Raw genomic sequence first — 25,622 nt, 5'->3', positions numbered from 1 at the left:
TCAATGAAGTCATTGATTATAAGCATTATTTTGTGCACTACTAGGGAAGAAAATCACACATCTTGATTTCAGAGATGTTAAAATACGACCAAATTGTATGCCTCAGAATTTATAAAATGCAGTTTGCCATTCTCAAAGGCAAACAGAAGTTATTTATTCATTTATTTACCACGTATTATGTAAAAATTAATTTACACAAAAGAAATTTTAAGTTGTTCAAAATAAGCCTAGCTGATATAAAAATAAATTGTAACCAAAAAATTATAGACTAAAGAAACAATGATTGCTCATGTAAAGAACGAAATGAAGGCAGCCTTAAGAAATCCCTGATTTAGAGGCTGGTCCAGTGGCCGAGTGGTTAAGTTTGCGCCCTCTGCTTTAGTGGCCCAGGGTTTCACCGGTTCAGAATCTGGGCGTGGACCTAGCACCGCTCATCAAGCCATGCTGAGGTGGCGTCCCATACAGCAGAACTAGAAGGACCTACAACTAGAATATACAACAGTGTACTAGGGGACTTGGGGAGAAGAAGAAAGAAAAAAAAGGAAGACTGGCAACAGATGCTAGCTCAGGGCCAATCTTCAAAAAAAAGGAACAGTAAAAAGAAAAAGTGAAATTAATTTTAAAAAAAAGAAATCCCTGATTTATTAAACTTTAAAGAGTTTTAAAATGCTATTAAATTTCCACTGGAAAATAAGGTCCAAATAGTTTAAGAGTAATTTTATTTTTAATATTTTACTCTTAGGCACATATATGAATGAATATAGGTTAAATTAATAGGATCTGAATTAGTAACTTTTTTGGTGGTAGGTATAACTGTACATTGCTTAAAACTCAAGGAAAGCTAAACTTACCTTCACCTACAACCCCAAGGATCTCAAATTTATTCATCACATTACCAATGTTAGGAATCTTCATGAAGACAAACTCCTCTTTTGATGCAAGCCACAGAACATGGCATTAAAAAAAGAACTTCGATGAAGTTGTGCAGTAAATAGAACGAAAAAATGTCCGAAGAAATTCTCACAGTTTGGTGGAACTTTCACATATTTGTTATACTGCGAAGCATTAACTGATTCCCTGTAAGAACAAACACAATTAAAAGCCGTAAGTTTTCTATCTCAGTACTCTAATAACCTATCCTATCTTTTTGTACAGTTCTTTTAAAACCATGTTAATGTTTCATTACTTAAAAAAAAAAAAAGCAAGAAATAATAATAGGAGGAAAGAATCCAAAATGGAACCCAAACAAAATGTACCTAACTGTATTTGAAATGAATAACAACCACACTGAAGGGGGCCAGGGGCAAAAGAATTAACCCCAGGTAACTTTTGAAACCAATATTTTAGCTACATACTCCCCTCAAGCTAAAGACAAATAGAAATATAAATAAATATTATATCTACTTAGACATCTGTTTTTACACAGAGATATGAAACTTCTTTATGTGTATTCTAGGATTGAACAAATAAGTAAACATATTGTGGATAATAAGTTTGGTCTCTTACTCTCATAAAAGGAAGTTACAAATATGAAAAGGGGAAAGGCTTGGAATTAGAGTTACCCATACAAGCTCAGATCTTAATATAGAGAGATGTACAAATACATATAAATGTGTGTGCAAATATGCATACACACAAACATATACTCCTTAGCTCTGACTGCTGTGGGGGCCTAGAAGCAATGACACTCCAATAGCCATGAGCACAGCTACTGAGCCAATAAAAGGCTCCCAGGTTCCTTGGAGAAATGGCTGATTCCCAAGCTAGGGCAGGGAAAACAACTACAATATGAGCCCAGGATATATTTTTGTGGTGCCAGAAAGTACGGAAGTGCTCAAAGAATGATGGGACATGTCTAAAAGAAACAGGAGTCATCTTAAAGAGACTTCCACTGACCAAATGAGGAATATTTCAACAGCAAAATTAATAAGGATAGCAGCAGATTATAATCCAAAGAATGAAATAAAAATGTACCAGACCTTACTAACTAAGTGAGGGAGAAGGAAAAACTCTTCTTTAGGGTATAATTCCAAATGATAAATGTAGTGATGCAATTAGAAAATCACCATTTGGCAACCACCATGGTAATAATTATTTCAGGCAAGTATCATCAATGTGTGCTAAAACTAGTGATTGAAAGTTTGATGGAAAACAGCATATTATCTAATTTCAAAGTAGCTCCCTGTAAGATACCTCTTAATTATGAAGGGAAAAAAAGTAATTTCATAGTCAAGAATCCTGCCAGACACTACCTTAATTAGGCGATCAGAGTTAACATCATCAATAATAGGACAAGTCAACATGATATGCCTCCTGATAGGATGCATCACAACATCACTTCTGTGGTATAATTTCCAAAAAGGTAAAACCTGAATCTAACCAGAGGCAGCAACAGACAAGCCCAAACTGAGGGACATTCTACTAAATAACTGGCCTGTATTCTTTAAAAATGTCTAGGGCATGAAAGATAAGGAACGACTAAATAACTGTTCCAGAAAAGAAGATTTAGAATCATGATAACTAAATATAATGCATGATCCTGGATTGGATCCTGGAGAAGAAAAAAATTTTTTTGCTATAAAGGGTAACTAATAAAATTTAAATGTCTATAGATTAGATAATAATATTGTATCAATGATAAATTTTTTTACTTTAATAATAGCACAGTGGTTATATAAAACAATGCTCTTGTTTTAAGAAATAGCAAAATGGGTGAAGGTGGTCAAAAGGCACAAACTTCTAGTTATAAAACGCATAAATCCTAGGGATACAATGTACAGCATGATGAGTATAGTTAATAATACTGTATTGCATATTTGAAAGTTGCTAAGGGAATAAATCTTAAAAGGTCTCGTCACAAGAAAAAAATTGGTAACTATGTGTGGTGATGGATGTTAACTAAATTTATTGTGGTGATCATTTCACAATACACACAAATATCGAATCATTATGTTGTACACTTGAAATTAATATAATGTTATATGTCAATTATATTTTGATTAAATAAATAAAGTACAGCCCAGAATCTCTAGAATAAGACAATCTAATAAAAAGTTTAACAGGGGCCGGCTCCATGGCTGTGGTTAAGTTCATGTGCTCCACTTTGGCACAGCTTCCCCGGGTTCGCCAGTTCGGATCCTGGGCACGGAGCTACACACTGCTCATTAAGCCACGCCATGGAGGCATCTCACATAGAAGCACTAGAATGACTTACAACTAGGATGTACAACTATGTACTGGGGCTTTGGGGAGGAAAAAAAGAGGAAGATTGGCAACAGATGTTAGCTCACGGCCAATCTTCCTCAAAAACGAAAAAGTTTAACAAAAAAAGGAAGAAAGAACACCAAAGCATTTAGAGAGAAAGTTTGCAACCTAAATTGTTCAGAAAAAAATATGCATGTGTGTATGGAGGAAGAGAAGAGAGACAGAATGATAAAGCAAATATGGTAAAATGTTAACATTTGGGGAATCTGGGTAAAGGGTCTATGAAACAGGAAATTCTTTGTACCATCTTTCCAACTCTCCCCTAAATCCAAAATTATTTCAAAATAAGTTCCTTGTTTCAAAAAAACCTATTCTATCTTTAAGAATAACAGCTGTATCAATACAAAATATTGGTTTAGAAGGAAGTAATAAAAATGGGGCTGGCCCCATGGCCGAGTGGTTAAGTTCACGCGCTCCGCTTCGGCAGCCCAGGGTTTCACGGGTTTGGATCCTGGTCACAGACATGGCACTGCTCATCAAGCCATGCTGAGGCAGCATCCCACATGCCACAACTAGAAGGACCCACAACTAAAAATATACAACTATGTACCAGGGGGCTTTGGAGAGAAAAAGGAAAAATAAAATCTTAAAAAAAAAAAGGAAGCAATAAATCAAAACCAGTAAAGAAATCTTCTTTGCTGCCTATGAAATTTGAAACTTTTTAAAAAATATGAGTACCCCATGTGATGTGGATCAGAATTGATAGGAAGAAATGTGCCTTTTCACACACTGATGATAGGAATGTAAACTGGTACAAGCTTGCTAAAAAGCAACATATCCATAATTAAATGCTTTTAAAATGTTCAAATCCTGACAAAAGTATCCGACAAAAACCTATAACGTCATTCTTAAATGTGAAATATTAGACACAGTCCCATTAAAAATTAAGATCATGACAAGAAGTCCTACTATTAATACTGATTAACATTACTATTAAACATTATCCTGGTTGGTTCTAGCCAGCTCAATAAAACAAGAAAAAACAAATGAAGAAAATATATAGGATTGGAAAGAGAGAAGCAAAATAGAATTTATAGATATTATTGTCTACATAAAAAATTCAAAGGAATTTTCAAATAAATTATTAGAATTATAAGTGTTAGCAAGGTAGCTGAATACATGCTTAATCTACAAATATCAACTGCATTTGTAAACATCAATAAGAAACAGAAAATGTAATTTTTTTAAATCACATTTACAATAACAAAAAAGGTACATAGGATTTAACATAAAAGATATTCAAGACCTCTTCAAATACATATATTTATATATATGTTTATATATTTTATATACATATACAACTTTCTTCAAAGGCACTAAAGATGACTTTAATAAATGGAGTTATCCCAATTTTTTGGCTAGGAAGATTCAATACTACAAAGATGTCAGTTCTCTCCATACTAATCTATACAGTCAATGCAATTCCAATCAAAATCCCTACCGGGTTTTCTGAGGAATTCAGATAAGCTGATTCTAAAATATATATGAAAGAGCAGAGTTCCAAGTACAGTCAACACCCTCCTGAATAAGAGAAGAAGGCTCAGCCTTGAGGGTAGGATCTGGCAGGATGGCCTACCAACTACACTGAGGCTTAGAATTGAGCTATGGAAATTAAGACAGGTCATCTTGGCACAGCAACAGACAAATCAGCCAGTGGAACTGATGTGAGAGCCCAGAAGTAGACCATACTTAAATATCCCTACAGCTCCACACTCACCTCCCCCTTCAGTCTGTTCTCAACACAGAAATCTTTAGGATGAGTCAGATCATGTCACTGCTCAAAACTCTCCAATGGCCTCTGGTATCAGTAAGAGTGAAAGTCAAAGTCCACATGAGCCACAAGGCCTTAACCTCCCCTCCTCTGATATCATCTCCAACTATTCTTCCCCTTGGCTTGCTTCACTCCAGCCATGCTGACCTACTTTCAGTTCAATACATAACAAGGCCACAGTTAGCCCCAATGCTAAATATTTCTTTGTCACTCTAACATTTACTTCAGGTCAGATTCTTATTATCTGATTTTTCATTCAACATTTACAAAATACGTTTTTGCAAAAAGGAAGGCAAGAGAAAGCAGCCTATACTTATTTCAGAAAACTTAACTTTCATTCAGTGGAATCACAAATTTTTAAAGGATGACTGAGACATTTAGAGAAAATGATGTCACAACTTCAGAAGAAAATAATAAATGTTTATTCTATTCATTCATTTATTAAGCAAATAACTGACTAACATGTTTCAGGGAAAGAGTAAATAAGACACAGGAGACAGTGGTGAACCAGATAGGCAGGGTCCTTGTCCTCATGGAGTTTTACATTTTGCTGATGGAGGAAAAAACACAAGATTATCATCAGATACTGATATATGTAATGAAAGGGGAAAAAAGGAGTAATTACTCAGACAGAGAGGCCTCTCTAAAGAAGTGACATCTGAGGTGAAATATCAATAAGAAGAAGAAGCTAGCCATATGAAGATCTAAGTCAGTTACATTCCAGGTAAGATGCTCAGAGTGTTTCTGAGAATGAATCATTCTTTCATTTTCTGTGGCTGTTTTAGAAGAAAATCCAGGAAACATTTAAATGTTCCACTCTCTGCCAATAATGGTATGGCTCATTTCTTAAAGGAAACTGGAGATAAAAATTAAATCATTCCCACTAAGAAGACTCAGCACCCCAAAAATTCTGTATGTAACTATGTATAAAGAACATTTGGTCCCACTTATTCTCTGTGGAAAGCAAAATTGAGTAATGCGAACTGGGAATCAGAATTTAAATGTGCAAGTAAATACAGAACATAGTATCAAGACAGTCTTTTAACTACCAGTATTCATACTGAGAAAAAAAAGTATGCCAAATTGAATTTAATTTTATACGAATAATAATTGCTGATTAATCTTTTTAGGGTGCGAAAACTCAGACAATTTAGTTTCAGGTAATTAAATAACTTGGATGAAATGTCCCTTTGAGGACAAATACAAATACTGGAGGGAACACTTTTTAAAAACAGCTTAGAAACCCCCAAAACTTAGCAAGATTATGAAGAATTACCTGGCTGAAATCAAGGTAAAAGAAGAGAACCCAGACAGGTAAACCAAACCACCCAAAAACGTTTTGGCCCTCAGGCACTTGAAGATCCAGAAAAAATGGGAGAAAAGCAGGTCTGCTCTTGAAACCAGGGTCAAGAAAGTCAAAGGCAAGAGTGTCTCAAAGGAGGGAGTTTGATAAGCCACCACTCACCTGAAGCCGAAACCCAAAAGAGCTGTACTCCCAGGATAAAGAAAACCAAAGAGAAATTAGCCCTTGGACACACTTGAATTGTAGCTTTCTGTCATCTGGGGGACCTAAATGAACCTCTAAGTATACCTTGGACTGAGGGGGTCCCACATTCACATTGGTAGTGCCACCAGTCATCTGGCTGAAGCAAAGGAGGTAGTGAAAAAAAGCCAATCTCTGCAGGAAGAGAACATCAACCCGGCCTCACCATATTGCTACAGATAATTCCTCGTTTACATTGTGCAGTACATAATCAAAGATAGCCATACACACAAGGTAAAAAGATACCATCAACAAGAACCCACAGAAATGACCAAAACAGAAAATGACCCAGAAAGACTTATCATATTAGAATGATCAGGAATAGACTACAAAACAACTACAGGGGGTTGAATTAATAAAAATCCAAGGATGGAACACTTTGACAGAACTGGAAGGTCTAAAAGGTGAAAGATCAAATTTTAAAAATAAATTAGAATTCTAGAACTGACAGATAGAATAACAGGAAAGGAACTCAACGGACAGTTTAAAAAGAAAAATATCAGGATACAGAAGATTTTAAACATATTTTTAAAACTCGACCAAATGAACTTATAAACTGTAGCAAAGAACTGCAGAATATCTTTTTTTTCCCCAAGCACACACAGAACACTTACAAAAACTGATAATGTGCTAGGCCACAACACAATTCAAAACAAACTACAGGGACTGAAGTCTGAGGATGTTCTCTCTCCACAATGCAAGTATAGAAGAAATCAATCACAAAAGAAATAATTAGAAAATACTCATATGTTTGGAAATTAACAAATACATTCTTAAAATAATCCACAAGTCAGTCAAAGAAGAAATCATAATAAATATTTAACAATAACAAAAATACAAATTTATGGGAAGAAGCTAAAGCATTGCTAGGGGAGAACTCAGAGCATTATATATGCATATATCAGGAAATATTAAAAAACAAAAATTAATAAACTAAGCATCAATCTCAAGAAGTTTAAAAAAAGAAGAGCAAAATAAATGCAAAGAAAATATAAAGAAAGGAATAATTAAGAGCAGAAATTCATGAAATAGAAAACATATAAACAATAGAGATCAAAAGAACAAAGAGCTAAGGGGCCGGCATAGTGGTTAAGTTCACACGCTCTGCTTTGGCAGCCAGGGGTTCACAGTTTCAGATCCCAGGTGCAGACCCAGCACCACTCACCAAGCCATGCTGTGGAGGCATCCCACATAAAATAGAGGAAGATTGGCACAGATGTTAGCCGCAAGAATCCTCCTCAAGCAAAAACAAGAAGACTGGCAACAGATGTTAGCTCAGGGCCAATCCTCTTCTCACACACACAAACACAAAAAGAACAAAGAGCTGGATCTTGGAGATCAACTTTAGAACTAATCAAGAAAAAAAGAGAACTCAGCCCAGCCAACACGTTGATTTCAGGCTTATGATATCCTGAGCAGAGAACCCAGCTACACCATGAGGGACTTCAGAACTAGGAGCTAATATATGGGTGCTGTCCTATGCTGCTAAGTTTGTGGTAATTCATTGCAAAACAACAGAAAACTAATGCAACAGTATCGTTTCGTTTATATACACTTCTTAAACAGGCAAAGCTGAACTATAAACTATACTGCTTAAGTATGCATATATAAGTTGTAAATCTATAAGAAATAAGTGACCAAGGAAGTATTTCTTACAAAAATCAGGATATCAATTACCTCCAAGGAGGATGTGAGACTGAGAAAAGATAAATAAAAGGGCTTTCTGGGACACTGGTAATGTTCTATTCCTTGACTTGAGTGACAGCTAAATAGATATTAGAGTGTATATTTACGTTTTACATATTCCTAAGTTGTCATATTCCACAATAAAACAAGCTTTTAAGAACTAAAAGAGTAATTCTGATAGTGACATCATATCTAAATAGTTCCTTGCTCATCCATATGGAGGTAAAACAATTTTTACCAAAGATAAAGCATTTCAATATTACATTAACCAAAAAAGCTTAACTGAACTATCTCTGAAGCTCAGACTCCACATAATGTGCTATGTCTAGTGCTGAGTATCAACAACAAAACCAAAAACTCCCAGTGATGGATAACCTGGATAATGACCACACTCCAAAACCATGCCTCCTAAGAAGCTGGTGAGGAAACTGGGTGAGTTTGGCCTCGAGAGATGACTGACAAGCAAATGTCTGAAGACTCTTCAAAAAGAAGGAGTAGAGCAGGCGATTTGAGTTATTTCAGAGGGAAGAACTAAAATCAGTGGTAGAAGAGAAAAGGAGACAAATTTCAGCTCGGTAATGACTGGACAACAACGAACCATCAATGGTTACTCATTCATTCTATAAATATCTGCCAGATACCTACAGTGGGCCAGCCAACTTCTAGATGCTTCAGGATAGAGCAGACCTCTGCTCTCATGGAGCCTACTGAGGGGAGAGAGACAATAAACAAACATGATCATTCCAGACAGTGACAAATGTTATAAAGGAAAGAAAACAGTCTTATGATAGAGAGTTACGGCAATTGAGAAGGCGGGGTCCTTTAGATAGGGTGGTCTGGGAAAGACCTACCTGAGGAGGGAAGATGTGAGTGAAATCTCTTTAATGTAAAGAAGCCAGCCATGGGAACAGGGATGTGAGAAGAGCGTTCCAGGCAGTACAAAGAGTCTTACAGAGCTTGATAAATTCAAGGAACAGAGAAGACCTGTAATCCGAAGCATAGCAGACAAGACAGGGACCAGCAGAGGGCAGGAAGATGCCTCTGGAAGCAGTTTGATCGTGGTAAAAACAGTCATGTACTAAACTAGATGTCCTCTAAGGTCCCTTCCCACGCGAAGATTCTAACAATTTCTCAAAAATTGTTTGAGTTTCTGATTACTAACCATTAACTTTGTAAACAAATAACAGAATGCATTTTAAAGTGGATTTGTCTTGCACTAAGAAATACACCTAGAATTAAGCAATCTTGTCTCTGCATTGGCAAGTAAGCAGGTACCTACGAGAAGTGACAGAAACATAAGGCTTATAATTTATTTCATATATTATTAGTATTGAATTTAAGAGCTGCCTGGGCCTTGAATGTTTCCTTTGTTGCTGAAATTATAATCTTCATCTCAACGGGTCTTTTCTTCTTCCCAAAGAGAGTACAAAATCAGTTGAATCACGAGTTTTGTTTTTGTTTCTGGCATTGTTTTTATACATAGAAATGAGAGAACCATTTTGTCACTGAAAATTGCACAGGAATGAATTTGGTACATGACAAAACTTGTTATAATAAGAGAGTTCAAATGGTTTGAAAGCATCTTAAAACTCGTGATCCATGCATGGAAGGAAATAATTTCTACGGAAAGCACAGCCTTGTGAAAAAACATCCTAATTACTCTCTTGCAGAGAATTCTCTATGTTGAATACAAGCAAGGAGATAATGCACTCCTACTTAGTTTTCTTCCTAGATAGGACCACTTGACCCGTAATTAATAGGATCTTCATTTTGCTTTATTTTTCCAATAGTGGAGAATAATTTGATTTATCAATCCATTCTCTATAATTCAGTTCCCATTAGTAAATCAAACTGATATTTGACTATCATGAGAAACATACGCACAGTTTAATAGCATAAAAATTTCAAACTACCAAACATGTAGCTTGCCTCCCCACCCTTTACCTTTAGAATCCTTCCACAAGGCAGGAAACCAAGACCAACTCAATGTACCTTCCACCCAGCTACTCGATTTTTCTCCCAGCACTGCCAACCCTATTAAACTCCCAGCCCTTCCTGAGAATGTGAGGGCCTCATGGTTCAGATTGGAAAAAAGAGCTAAACTGGCATCAGAGAAATTCAGGATTCATATTAATACTATACTATTTGTTACATTATTGGTTAAAAAGGTTTTGAAGGCACCTGCATGAAAAATGTAAGTATCAACTTTATCATGGTTTCTATGGGAGAACTTGTTCTGTTCTCCAAATTCTAAATAACTGAATTTAAGATAAATTTAACAAAAGTTGGAGACCACCTAGATTTTGCCGGGTTAACATGGGTCAGAAAATGTGGTCTAAGTTATTATCCTCTCCTCCAAATAAAATAACCTTCAGATGAAAAATGATAGAAGGAACTGAAGTCCAAGACTATTGAAGAATACCTACAGGCTTTAAATGAATTCAAGACCATTGCCTAGATAAACTTCATCCCTGAAAGGCATTATGACTTTGGAGATAAGATTGCTGAACCGTAGTGGTCTGGAGAAAGTCATAGTGAAAAGAAGATGAGAACAAAGTCTGGCCAAGAGCAAATGTAGTCACATTTTTTGGAAAGGGTAAAACAGTACATTCTGTAAACTCTACATCTAAGAACCTACAATTAAAGCAATCATTCAACAACTATGTCTTGAGAGCTATCCATATGCCATGCAGGCACTGTGCTAGACACTGAGGACATATCAGTAAAGGAAATAGACAGGATCCCTTATCTCATGAATTTTATCAAAGAATCACACAATAAGTATAAAATTGTAAATATAAGTGCTATGAAAAAGAGATATAAGGTGCTACAATGGCTTGTAACAGAGGTTTTCCATCTAATTAAGGAGGGCTGGCTCTTCCAGAGAAAGCAATGAGTGAGCTGAGAGCTGTAGGATAATTCAACAAACTTATGGAGGAGGAGGGATGCTCCAATATATGATGATTTATGTGGAAGTCCCAAGTCAGGAGGGAACATGGCAGACACAAAAGACTCAAAGGTGGTGGGGGTGGGGTGGTTAATAACCTAGTGCAAGGTGAGGCTGAAGAAATAGTAGATCGGGATGTTCTATCTTTTTCATGAGACATAAGAAGCCATGGGAGGGTTTTGAACAAGACTGGGAGGGGTGAGTTCAGAGGGGGTATGACAACCAGATGATTTGCATTTTGAAAAGCTCATATAAGCTACAGAGTAGAAAATGGCTCTGTGCCTGGAAGGGGAGATGTCAGTTTGCGGGTATAACAACTAGGAAGCCATTGCAGCCACTCAGGTGAAGGATAAGGACAGGATGAACTAAACTGGTGGCTAAAAAGAGAAATGGATAGATTCGGGATATACTTGGAGGCGAAGCCAATACAACTGGGGATGGATTAGGGATGGGAAGTGAGGGAAAGGGAAATCAAGGATAACTTCTCAGTTTGGGGCTTGAGCTATGAGTAGATGGAGGTTGCTGCTTCTTGATGTGAGGAAGACTAGAAAAGGAACAGGTTAAGGGAAGGGAGGAAATCCAGGATTCCATTTTAGCCATGTTAAATCTGGGTTTAGACATGTATAAAAATGAAAAACGCAAAAATCAAAAGGAAAAGAGAAATTAAAAAGTGAGGAAAAAATCAGCAATTTATATCACAAAGAGTTAATATCCTAATACATAAAAGGTCCCTACTACTCAATAAGAGGGACAGAAACTCAATTTTAAAAATGGGCAAAGTGATATGAACAAATAGTTCACAGAAAATGAAACACAAATGGCCCTTAAACACACAAAAAGTTAGTCAACTTTACATATAATAAAAACTGAAGATTAAAACTACACCCTGGGGCCAGCCCCGGGGCCAAGTGGTTAAATTCTTGCACTCCGCTTTAGCAGCCCAGAGTTTCGCTGGTTCGGATCCTGGGTGTGTACCTAGCACTACTCAGCAAGCCATGCTCAGGCAGCATCCCACATAGCACAACCAGAAGGACCTACAACTAGAACATATAACTATGTACTGGGGGCTTTGGGGAGAAGAAGAAGGAAAAAAAAGAAGATTGGCAACAGATGTTAGCTCAGGTGCCAGTCTAAAACAAAAAAACTACATACTGAGATACAATTTTTCAGATTAGCAAAAACCAAAATTAACATAGCATAATTATGGAAGCATGAGGGAATTAAGCTTGCTCATACATTGCTGGTGGGAATGTATAGTGATATAATTTTTTGGAGGCCAATTTGATAATATCTTTCAAAACTAAAAACAACCATATTCTAATGACACAATAATTACATTTCTAGGAATTTACCCTCAGAAACACACACACACACACACACACACGATGAGCATACATTACTCACTGGAGCGTTGTTTATAAAAGCAAAAGAATGGAAACCACCTAAATACACATCAATAGGGGTCCAGGTAAATGAATTACGATAGATACATTCAGTTGTTTTAAGCTAGAGACTGAAGTGAAATACATATACACTCTAATACAACACGTCACAAATTTGAGTTTTCTCACTGATTTATTTTCCAATAAATCAAAATTATACTTAAAATTGTATTCTAATTAAATACCACTTATGTCTGTTTTGTACACTGGTTCTACACAAGATTATACTTGAAAAAGGAAGCTGTTTTTCGAAAATTTGAAAATCTACTAATTGAAAAGTTGAAAAGTACATGGTAGAGTTCATTGGGCCTAAAGACATCAAGCAATTTCAAACACTGTCAATAATCTAGAAAATTCACAAAGGCTGCTGCCAGGCTAAATGGTGTTAATACGGTCACAAATTGACCTTCTTATCATGTCTCTAGATTCCTGGTCCTTGAAGTTGTAGACTGGAGATTACATCAGAGAGATTCTGAAACCTGGGTTTCTCTCACCAAGGCAAAGCATCAGATTTATGGTTGACCTTGACAACTTTCATTTCCTCAGTTAAAAAATAAGGCTCCTCTGTTGGATGATCTCTGAGGTCCCTTCTAGCTTTCAAGTGCCACAATTTCATTTCTAAACATTCAGAATCTCTCAAACTGAAAATGAGTGCCAAAACCCTCAATTAATAAATGTCAGTTCATAAGGGACGAATATAAAATATATATATCGTACCTTCTCTCTTTTCCTTATGGTTCCAAATCACGTATCAAGGCAAGTTTCAAGAGCAACTGAGTAAAATCACTTCAGAACAAGGGAAGGATTGCAGTGATTACCTTTCAGCCTATTTCAGAAAAACTGCAAAACCAGAGTAAGTGAAATACTGCTGGCCAAACATCTGGTGAGGAAGCTATTCCTGAGAGGATCACTTATGTTAAAGGGAAAAAACAAATAGTAATGATGACTAGACAGCAGCAACTTTGCAAAGCATGAAGAGGAAGTCTGGGATATTTTCCAAATGGGTTGGGAGGAAGTTATTTTTATTTACAGAGATAATTGTGTCCTATTTAAAATATAGAAAAAACTGAAGAAAATCAAGCTACAGATCTTGCGCTTCCTCAGCTGTTTGTCCTGCTAACTTTAGACGGGTAAGTAACATTACTTTGACCAAACGAATTAGCAGTAAAAATTACAAGCAATTTCATCAAGGTTATTAATTGATGAATGCATCCAATTAAGTTCAAAAGAGATTTGAACACATGACTAATAAATAACAAAAATTTAATATGTTAAAAGAAGACAGATATGTTTTTCCCCCTCAAGGGAATTATAACTTAATGTTGAGTTGAGCAGTCTCTTGAAGCTTTGGTTTGTTTCCATTTGTAAACTGGGGTTAAGCATCCTTGATACCAAATACGTGATGTCTTTTCCAACACCAATTCTCTGACACCAACTGGGTGTCCTACAATCTATTCTGACACTAACTACCCAGAGTTAACATCAGACTCCACAAGTTTAAAGGCTCAGTCCCACAAGACTTCCCTCACTTGAGAGGCCAGTCACAAGCCCCGGGTCCCCAGGCCATCTGTACTTCTGTCTGACTTGGCTAAAAATGTGGGGGTTCCCAAACCTCCTCCTCAGGTTTGATAATTCCCTAGAATGATTCACAGAACTCAAGAATATTCTTTACTTACCATTACTGCTTTATTATAAAGGATACAAGTCAGAAACAGCCAAATGGAGGATATGCATAGGGCAAGGTATGAAGGAAGGTGAGGTGTAGAGCTTCCATGCCCTCTTAGGGAACACCACCTTCCCAGGACCTCCCAGTACCTCAATGTGTTCACCAGCCCAGAAGCTGCCCAAAACCCTGTCATTTAGGGGTTTTTGTGGAGATTTCATTATGTAGGCATGACTGATTACATTGTTGGCCACTGGTAGTTGAACTCAATCTCCAGCCCCTCTCCCTTCTCCAGAGGTGGGTGTGGGAGGAGGGAGCTGAAAGTTCTAACCTTCTAATCATAGCTTGGTCCTTGTGGTGACTAGGGCCTGTCCTGAAGTTATCTAGTGGCCTCTGCCAGGAGTCATCCTATTAGCATACAAAAGACACTCTTATCACTGAAGATTCAGGTGACATTCCTGAGACAAGAACAGAATATTAGATAGACAAAAGGGTAAAGGCATTCTAGGCAAAGTTTGTGCTAAACCACAGGTTGAAAAAAAACTCAACAAGCAGTGTTTGTAGAATTCAAGTCATTCAACTTATCTGAAATCCAGGGCAGAGGTCCAGGAATGTAGAGACATGAGACAGGGACTAAATCACAAAAAGCCTTGTATGCCATGCCACAAGTGCATTTCCCCTGTATTTGAAGAAAGAGTTGAACTGCTTTACAAGAAGTTTGAAGGCTACCGCCATAGACAACAGTAAATCAAGAGAAGCTTCTCAGTGAGTACTTAGTGTTATGTTTCAGAAAAATCACCATGGCGGCAGGAAGAGGGTTAGGGCAGAGACACTAATCAGAAAACTACTGATAGAGGCCAGGCACAAAATGAGGAAAATCTCAACTAAAGCAGCAACAGCGAGAACAGATTTGAGATATTTAGGTGTACTCAAAAGACACAGTGACAATTTAAAAACAGTTGATGAATGAGAAATGCAGAAGTCTAGATGATTACAAAATTTCTGCCTTGACTATTGGGTGTATCAAGACACTGCTAACTGAAACTGGGAATAGAGAGGAGCATACGAAAAACAATATTACATGACTGACAACTATAGGGTCTTATTAGTTGTTATTTATTATGGGAAGTTTGATGCTGCACAATACAGATATCATGAATAGATGAATGAATACAAACTTGAACTTCAGGTCAACAGGAAGGAACATAAGCCATATAAATTGAGAATATGAGAAACTCAAGATTTAACTTAATTCCACTGACTTCTACAGAAAGAAACAAATTTAAAACACATAAGCATTATTCACAAGAAGGGACCACAGCTTACTCTTTTTAGACTATGGTTGTTACTATCAAAAATTGATTTCCCGGGGCTGGCCCCGTGGCCGAGTGGTTAAGTTCGCGCGCTACACTGCAGGCGGCCCAGTGTTTCGTCGGTTCGAATCCTGGGCGCGGACATGGCACTGCTCGTCAGACCACGCTGAGGCAGCGTCCCACATGCCACAACTAGAGGAACCCACAATGAAGAATACACAACTATGTACTGGGGGGCTTTGGGGAGAAAAAGGAAAAAATAAAATCTTTAAAAAAAAAAAAAAAAAAATTGATTTCCCACTGCTTACCAAAAAAAGTCCAAATTCCTATGGCATGATGTCAAGGAAAATAGCTAAAGGCATCTCTTTCACTCACTCACTCATTTATTCATTCAAAAAATACCTATTGAACACTTATTAAGTAGGTTAGGGATCATCTCACCCGGTCTAATTTTATAGAAAGGAAAATTTAGGCTCAGGGCAGTCATGTTACTTAATCTGAAATTAACTATAACTTTCAGTGATTGCTTTCCTGTGAATTTAACAATAATCCTTGGCAATCACCCACTTCTGCCCTATAAGAATCCTTGGCTCCAAACATACTACACTTACTCATCAACACTTAGAAACTGCCTTTCACTTTCTCACTTCTGTGCCTTTGTTCAGATGATTTCTCCACCCCTAGCCCCAGTCTTCACCAACTGAAATGTTAGCCATCATTTAAAAAATCAAGTAAATTATAACTTTCTCTCTGTTCAGCCCAGTTAGAAGTTATTCTCTATAAACTCTGGGGCATTTTCTTTAGATTCTTAAGACTAATTAATAGATTCCCATGATAAGAATTTAAAAGAATAATCTATAAATTCTTACATTCAGCATATACTTATTTAGACATTTATTGTTTGCATATCTAATACCCTTAGGTAAATCATAGTTTCCTAGAAACTAGATACCATATCTTTACTGTATCCTGGGTCTAGGCCATGCATATGAAATAGGTACTCAAAAATTGTTTTCTATTTCTAGGACAAAATAGGTAAATAAAACTCAGGTATTTCCAAAGCTTTATGGGGGGGGAGGTGTTCAGTTTCATTATCCTTTGTATCAAATCTTTTTAGGAAGTATTAAAAAAAATCAATCTGCATTTCAATTCTTTTCTGCCTATCAACTGAGGGAAAACTTGATGGTCCACATTTCCAAAAGAAAGATAAAAGATAAAGAAAAGAAATGGGCTTGGGATAAATCCTTCTAACAATTCTTAAATAATTAAGAATTGAGGGCCGGCCCGGTGGCACAGCAGTTAAGTTCGCACGTTCCGCTTGGAAGCCTTGGGTTCACCGGTTTGGATCCCAGGTGTGGACATGGCACTGCTTGGCAAAAGCCATGCTGTGGTAGGTGTCCCAAGTATAAAGCAGAGGAAGATGGGCATGGATGTTAGCTCAGGACCAGTCTTCCTCAGCAAAAAGAGGAGGATTGGCAGTAGTTAGCTCAGGGCTAATCTTCCCAAAAAAAAAAAAAAAAAAGAATTGACTATGCATATTTATAAAAGTAACTGACAGAGAATGAACTTGTAAACAATATTACTGTCAATTACCACCTGTATGTCGATTATCTATAGTACATTTTACTTTACAGTTCTAATAGTACCAACCAACTTTATTACTTGTGTTTTTAATTCCATGCAAACAATATGTAAAGCCCTCAGAAATACAAACTACCACCTTCCTGTTCAGAGAATCACAAAATCTGAAAGCTGGAATAAACCCTATCCATTCATTCATTATATGAAGGAGGCGACAAAGCTTGTATGCAGGTCTCCTAATCAACTTCTGAGGAGGAGCTCCGCCCTGGCTTGACTGAAGGGCCCTCTCCCCATTCCCAACAGAGTAGGTGAGAAAACTAGACAACTTCCTGGTGACCACAGAGCCTGCTTCTCAGCCTGGCACCATCATTTCCCTTTAAATAACTGCCAGTTTACTTAACCACTGACACAGGATTCAATATTTTTAAGAAACCCACACACATTCCAAATTTAAATATTGTCTATTATCTGCTATTTTGATTAATCAAACATAGACTTCTCTATGTTAACATATCCTAATAATTTTAAAATTCAAAAGTGAATTTCCTTCTAGTTTCTACACTATAATATGCCCTCCTTAGAAGATGAAATATCATTATTTCAACAATCCAAGGCCAATTAAGATGATGAACAATCAGGCCCCGTGCACTGCTTGCTGGTAAAAACCCTTCCTTTATCTGGATCCTTTTCTATTCTTCTGAGAATACTGACACATCTGGGTGGCGACCCTAATTATGTGACCAAGAGCAAGTTATTTAACCTCTTTGAGCTTATTTTCTCATTCACTAAGGGAGACTATTTATAGGCTACCTATTTATAGGCTAATGGTGAGGATTCGAGGTTACATAAATAAAGCCTCTGAAGCATAGTAGCCACATAATAAAAAACAACTATTATTAGTAGTTAAATAACACTAATTTAACACAACAGATGACAGAAATAAGAAGGCTAATACCTCTAGAAAGTGAGATTTATCATCTCAATTACGAGCCTGCATTTAAAGACATTCCCTAAATGAGACAAGTAATTTAAGTCAAGACTCAAAAATAATAGATTTGTGAAATGTCATTAGCATTTTTAATTATTAGCATATCTAATTATTTTATTAAAGTAAATAAAACATTTTTTTTTTACTGGTGCGAAATTAGAATTTGGTTTTTTCTGGGTTTTTTTAGTGAGTTCATAATAGTTTACATCACTGTGAAATGTCAATTGTACGTTATTCCTTGTCTGTCACCACAAAAGTGCTCCCCTTCACCCCCTGTGCCCACACCCCACCCCCTTCCCCTGGTAACCAGTGAATTGTTTTCTTTGTCCATGTGTTTGTTTATATTCCACACGTGAGTGAAATCATACGGTGTTTGTCTTTCTCAGTCTGGCTTATTTTGCTTAGCATAATACCCTCCAGGTCCATCCACGTCATTGCAAATAGGATGATTTTGTCTTTTTTTATGGCTGAGTAGTGTTCCATTGTATACATACACCACATCTTCTTTAATAAAACATTTTTAAGGCAAGCAATATTTTACTGTTGCCAGTTCTGATGACAATTAAAGTATTTGCAAAGCAATTTATTTTATTAACTTGAACAATATCATTGGAAAATTTTCTACTCAGCCTAAACAATTTAGAACTATGCTAAATCCAGAACCACTTCTGAAATTGCAATGCACTATCAAGGTTACTGATAATTTATGGGGTCGTATAAGTAAACATACCTTCAACTAACCATATAAAGTAAAACATTTTCTGTTGTGCCAAGACAAAAGCAAAAATTGACAAATGGAAGAGCATCTAGCAGAATTGATGGGTATATTTGTAAAGCATTTCATTTGGAGGAAAAGCAAATGTACTTCAATTACCTTTAGCCCTAAAAAGTTTCATGAAAGAAACCACAGAAACAAGACACATACAAAAGGTACAGTTAGAGGACTACGAATGGAAGTATTCTGACTGAGCTACGAAAAACAAAATGAGGCTTCACTTTCAAAAATAAAATACAGAGAGAAGAGTGAGTTACAGAGTCTAAACTCTAAAGAAATGTGCTATCAATTAATTACTATCAAAGGATAAAGAAAACATGATGGAAGCAATGAAGAATACTATTTAGAATAGGTGAAATATCTTTTCTTAACAGTTTCCATACGTGATACTTTATTTCAACAAAATTAAACCAAACAGGAGACGCACTTCCAGAATGTGGTGTGAGGAGCTCCACACAGCACTTCTTCCCCAGCAAAACAATCTTAACTGGTAAAAAATATTAAAAGACAACTATTTACAGTCTCTCAAAATTGCCATAAGAGCATATGGCAAATGCAGAAACATTTATTCAAAAAAATCTACTAGAATCTTGGTAAGAACAGCGTATCTGTGGCATTTGAGCCACGACCGACTTCCCTACTCCACCCTACTCCCAGCTTTACTCCAGGTGAGGGTAGCCAAGAAGACAAGGCATCCTCTCACCCTAGCTCCCAGTCCAGGGGAAGTTTCTCCCTGAGAGCTGCAGATTGCCAGCATTTCTCACGGCTTGCCCGCAGCTCCATGTCGCAGAAACTCTACTGCAGGGAAGCATGGCTGAGAGGACAGGAGCTCCCTGCCTCCACCCAGCCCCTACTCATAGGGCAGAAGCTCTATCCCAGGCAAGTAGGCTGAAAACACTGGAAATGGAACCATATGGAAATTCTGGAGTAGAAAAGTACAATAAACAAAATGAAAAATTCATTAGCATATACCTGGCACCCAGATCCTGATTTCTAATATCGTTCTCCAATAAAAGGAACAAGAACTCTTTAAAGAAGTGGCTGACACTAGGACTGAGGCAAGAAATGTAGAAGATGGGCATCTTGTAGCGCCAAAAAGAAAGTGTTCAAAAAGAAAAATGGGGGGTTATGTCAAAGTGGCATATGAGGCAACTGAAAGGGCTCCCAATGGCCAAAGCAGGAACAATTTGAGCAACAAAATCAAGTAGTATTGGATTTGGATCATAACCCAGAGTATAAAATAAATATTTATGAGTCCATATTAATATAAATAAATGGAGAATGGAAAAATCTCCAATGCAGAAGAATTCCAAATAATTTATGTAGATAATCCACCCTCACAGAGGTAGAGTATAACTCCCCACTCTTTAAGTATGGGCTGCACATAGTGACTGCCTTCCAAAGAGGACAGTATGGAAAGGGGGGAAAGAACAACTTCACAGTGGAGAGACCTGATGAACACTACCTCAGCCAGGTGACCAGGGTCAACACTGACAATGACTAAGTCATGTTGACAGTATATACCCTTGATATGTTGTGATGAAAACGGCACTTTACTTCTGTAGTCTTTCTCCCAAAAACACATAACATCAGTCTAATCACAAGAAAAACACCAGACAAGTCCCAATTGAGGGGCATTCTATAAAATACCTAACAAGTACTACTCAAAATTGCTAAGGTCATCAAAATCACAAAGTCTGAGAATCTGTAACAGCCAAGAGGAGCCTAAGGAGAGATGACAACTAAATGTAATGTGGTATCCTGGATGGGATCTGGAACAGAAAAAAGACATTAGGTAAAAACTATGGCAATCTGAATAAACTATGGACTTTAATAACAATATCAGTAATCAATAATCAGTATCAAAATTGGTTTACTAATTGTAATGAATGTACCATACTAATGTAAGATGTTAATAATAGGGGAAACTGGATGTGGGGTATACGAGAACTTTCTCTACTATCTTTGTAATTTTTCTGTAAACAAAAAACTATTCTAAATTATGAAGTTTATTTTTAAAAGCTCATTAGAGGGGCTCTACAGTAAATTTTAGATGGCAGGAGAAATCAGTGAACTTGAAGACAGAGTGATAGAGATTATGCAATCTGAAGAACAGAGAGAAGAAACAACGAAGAAAACTAAGCAGAGCCTCAGAGAAATATGGGACACTGTTAAGCACACTGTGATGGCTAATTTTGTATGTCAACTTGACTGGGCCACAAGGTGCCCAGATACTTGCTTAAACATTATTCTGGGTGTGTCTGTGAGGGTGTTTCTGAATGAGATTAATATTTGAACCTGTAGACTGAGTAAAGCAGACTGCCCTCTCCAATGTGGGTGGGCCTCATCCAATCCATTGAAGGCCTGAATAGAACAAAAGGCTGAGCAAGACAGAATTCACTCTCTCTGCTTGTTGGTCTGGTCTTCAAACTGGGCTATCAGTCTTCTCTTGCCTTGGACTTGGACTGGAACTTACGCAATTGGCTCTCCTGATTCTCAGGCCTTCAGACTGCAGATTTTCAGACCTCTCAGCCTCCATAATCACAAGAGCCAATTCCTTAATAAGTCTATCCATATCTCTCCTTCTCTTTCTCTTTCTCTCTCTCAATCAGAATCTATCTATCTATCTATCTATCTATCTATCTATCTATCTCTATCCACTATTGGTTCTGTTTCTCTGGAGAACCGAGACTAATACACAGACCAACATAAACATAATGTGAGTACCAAAAGTAGAAGAGAGGGAAAAAAACAGAAAAATCTTGAAGAAATAATGTCTGAAAACTCCCCAAATTTGATGAAAAACATTAATCTACATATCTAAGAAGCTCAACAAAGTCCAAGTAGGATGAGTTTAGGATGAATTCAAAGAGATCCACACTCAGATACACCACAATCAAAATGTGGAAACACAAAGAGAAAATCTTGAAAACAGCATGAGAAAAACAACTTGTTATATACAAGGGATCCTTGATAAGATTAATAGCTGACTTCTGATTAGAAACAATGGAAGCCAGAAGGCAGCAGGATGACACATTCAAAGTGCTGAAAGAAAAAACTGTCAACCAAGAAGCCAGCAAGACTATGTTTCAAAAATGAAGGCAAAATAAAGACATACCCAGATAAATAAAAACTTGAGAGAATTAATTGCCAGAAGACCTAGCTTACAAGAAATATTAAAGTTTTTCATGCTGAAAACAAGTGATACTAGACAGTAATGTGAATCCACATTAAAAAAAAAAAAGAGCACAAAGGAGGTGAGTGGGAGCGAAGCTATACTGGAGTAAGGAAACAACACCAGATGGTAAGTCAAATCCACAGGAAGTAATAAAAAGAACCATAAATGATAAATAAGAAGGTTAATATAACAAACTACAAATACACAATTGCTTTCCTTTATTCTCTCAGCTTCTTTAAAAGATAAAATTGGAGTCACCCGGTGGTGTAGTGGTTAAGTTCGTGCACTCCACTTCAGCAGCCTGGGGTTTGCTGGTTCGAATCCTGGGTGCAGACCTACACAACACTCATCAAACCATGCCGTGGTGGCATCCCATGTACAAAATAGAGGATGATTGGTATAGATGTTAGCTCAGCGACAATCTTCCTCAAGCAAAAAGAGTAAGATTGGCAACAGATGTTGGATCAGAGCCAATCTTCCTCACCCAAAAAAAGAAGATAAAATTTATAAAGTCAAAATTATAACAACATATTGTTGGGTTTTAACATATATAGACATAACATGTATAACAATAACACAAAATGGAGGAGGAGAGAATAGAGCTATATAGGAGGAATGTTTCTCTCTCTCACTGGAATGAAGTTAGCCTTAGTCTGAAGTAGATTCTGATAAGTATGTATATAGTAAGCACTACAGCAATCACTAAGAAAATAACTCAAAAATAGTGAAAAAAATCATTAAAGGAATTAAAATGGTACACTAGAAAATATTCCCTTAATATAAAGAAAGCAGGAAAAAAAAGGACATGAAACATAGAAAACGAAAAATAAAAGATGAAACCCAACCATATCAATAATAATATTAAATGTGAACAGATTAAACAATCCACTCAACAGGTAGAGATTGTCAGATTGGATAAATAAACAAGATTCTACTATATGCTGTCTACAGGAGACACATTTTAGACTCAAACAGCTGAAAGTAAAAAGGACAAAGATATACCATGCATATGAGAGCTGGCCTAGCTATAGTAAAATCAGACTAAAAAGACATTAAGAAAAAAACTCCTATGTAAAAACTAAGACAATAATAAATATCAACATCAGTAATCAATAACCAGTAATCAATAATAAATTACTAAAGATAAAGAGGGATATTTTATTGTGATAAAAGGATCAATCCATTAGGAAGATATAAACATTATAAATACATATGCCCCTAACAGAGTCCTAAAATACATGAAAATGGAACCAAAGAAATAAGAAAATTTGGATGAGCATAAGCAAGAGGTAGGTAATAAGGGATCAACTGCAGAGAAAATACTCAAGAGACCTATCCTTTGTTCATCTATCAACGCTTAACTCTGATTTCAAACTTCGTCTGATGATTATAAGCTTTCTAGTCTTGAGTTATAAACGTTATTAAGGAATAGTTATGTTGCTTCTTTTATGAATATATTGCAGGAACAAAATCTAAAATCTGTTATATGAATAAACATAGTTCTATATAACATATGTTTTAAATTCAGGTATTAGAAAATAGGAATAACCACAAACATTAAAGCAGTTATTTACACTGTCCTTTCTGAGAAAAGAAACAGACCAAGTTTGGAACAGCAAAGTGCCACCATCAATTCTCATTTGTATTAATACTAAAGATTAAAAGGCTCAAATGTATTACCAATGATGTATATAATATTTGACAGGAAAAAAGTGGAGATACTATGTTTCCAAACATCATATTCTTAAAATGTTATTTAAAAATTACAAGGTTTAAAATACATAAAGACTCAACACATCATGGGAAAACTATGTTTCAATATATACGATACTTGTTATTCAGCTTCTGTAGAGAATTTGGTCAACAGGTTCTCCAAACTTCATGCACCATCTTATGTTCGATTGAATACTAACTTTGGACTAGTCAATACCTAAGCTCTGAATTGCCTATCTGCCTGAATTGCCTTTTCACTAAGGTCCCTAGGAGCAGGGATTCCACTTTCACAGTTCTGTATTTCTTCGGTTCAGCAAAACACACTTCCATCTTTACCTTCTTCTACTACTAACTCTGTGACCTCAGGCAAGTCACTTCAACAATTTAACTAAGATGCTGTAAAAGGGCCTTGATTGTAATACGATAGTGTGTACACCTTAATCCTTAGGCATTAGAAATTATTGAAGGTTTCTAAGTTTAGTGACACCACTGAACTTGTAAATCAGAAAACACTGTTGCAGGGGATGGGGGCACACTGTGAAAGAGGGAGAAACACGGAGACAAACAAAACAATTATGATTATTATTGCAAAAGGCCTGGTGAGAGATGATATGGACCTTAACTAAGGTAGTGGCCGTAGAGATGGAAATGGGATAGTTTTTAGAGAAATAATTAACATATACCATACCCTTACAATTTTTCTGTCACCAAACTAGACTATGCAGTGAGTAATCACTGCCAGAAATACTTACAAAAATGGACAAAATCCAGACTGATGCTATCAAAGGAACAAAAATGATCATTTTAATCTTTAGAGATTTTATTTCGCTAGAATCAAAGTTCCTTTGATGGCCTACTTTTATATACCACCCTCTCTCCCTAGGTCTGTAAAAATACCACAATTCTTAAACAAATAAAATTAGATGTCAGAGACTGAGTTAGGCAAGAAGTGAAATTTAAATTTTGTTCTAAACAAAGCATCTTTATGGTCAATCAGAAGTAAAAGAGTTTCACACATCTCACTTCTAACTTGGACTTTTCTGGACCACTAATCAAAGACACCAAAACGAAATGGTGTTAACTCTGAGGGAGGGAGAGGGATAGGAAGAAAAAAGAAAAACCACAAAACTTTTGCCTAAAGCCATTACCTTTTGTATAGTATCTTATTCTACTTTCTTCTTTGAGGTAACATCAAATAATATCAGGCACCTTCAGAGTGACCAGGCAAGGGGTCCTGGCTACCTCAAGAGCTTTCGTTTTATTTTTATTTATTTATTTATTTTTAAAGATTTTATTTTTCCTTTTTCTCCCCCAAAGCCCCGCGGTACATAGTTGTGTATTTTAGCTGTGGGTCCTTCTAGTTGTGGCACGTGGGACGCCGCCTCAGCGTGGCCTGATGAGCGGTGCCATGTCCACACCCAGGATCCGAACCAGTGAAACCCTCGGCCGTCGAACCAGAGCGCACGAACTCAACCACTCGGCCACGGGGCCAGCCCCATGAGAGCTTTTGTTTTAAAAGAATATAATTCACAGTAATTACCTGCTTCACATATTCTAGTAAAGAGTAAAGAGTCTTCAATTCTGTGCACAATGTGGCACACAAAATAAGTGCTGTATGTTAGTTTTACTTTCCCTTTTTTCATGAAAGCATAGAAGCATCTGCCATAATAATTCAATTTTGATCTGCATTTAAAGAAAATTTTCTAATAACCTAGAAAATGAATATTATCCATACCTCCTCAGAAACATTCCTAATCC

The 25,622-nt window shown here is 36.6% G+C and overlaps 1 protein-coding gene across 9 annotated transcripts in view; it reads right to left on the bottom strand.

Annotated features, from left to right (window-relative positions):
• CDKL5 (cyclin dependent kinase like 5) overlaps positions 1 to 25,622 on the bottom strand; it is a 202,334-nt gene that overhangs the window by 136,840 nt on the left and 39,872 nt on the right. For 8 of the 9 annotated variants that reach the window (XM_070258222.1, XM_070258224.1, XM_023633569.2 and 5 more), the window contains exon 2: positions 852 to 1,077. In XM_070258222.1, the coding sequence (XP_070114323.1) occupies positions 852 to 915 (64 nt within the window). In that variant the 5' untranslated portion in view covers positions 916 to 1,077. Of the gene's footprint in view, positions 1 to 851; positions 1,078 to 9,115; positions 9,193 to 25,622 lie in introns of those variants that run through there. The other variant, XM_023633571.2, reaches the window with a different exon arrangement.

The sequence above is a fragment of the Equus caballus genome, chromosome X, assembly GCF_041296265.1.
Source record: "Equus caballus isolate H_3958 breed thoroughbred chromosome X, TB-T2T, whole genome shotgun sequence".
NCBI classification, from domain to species: Eukaryota; Metazoa; Chordata; class Mammalia; order Perissodactyla; family Equidae; genus Equus; species Equus caballus.
Note: the sequence above shows the minus strand (reverse complement) of the source record. Positions and strands in the feature narration are given on the sequence as shown.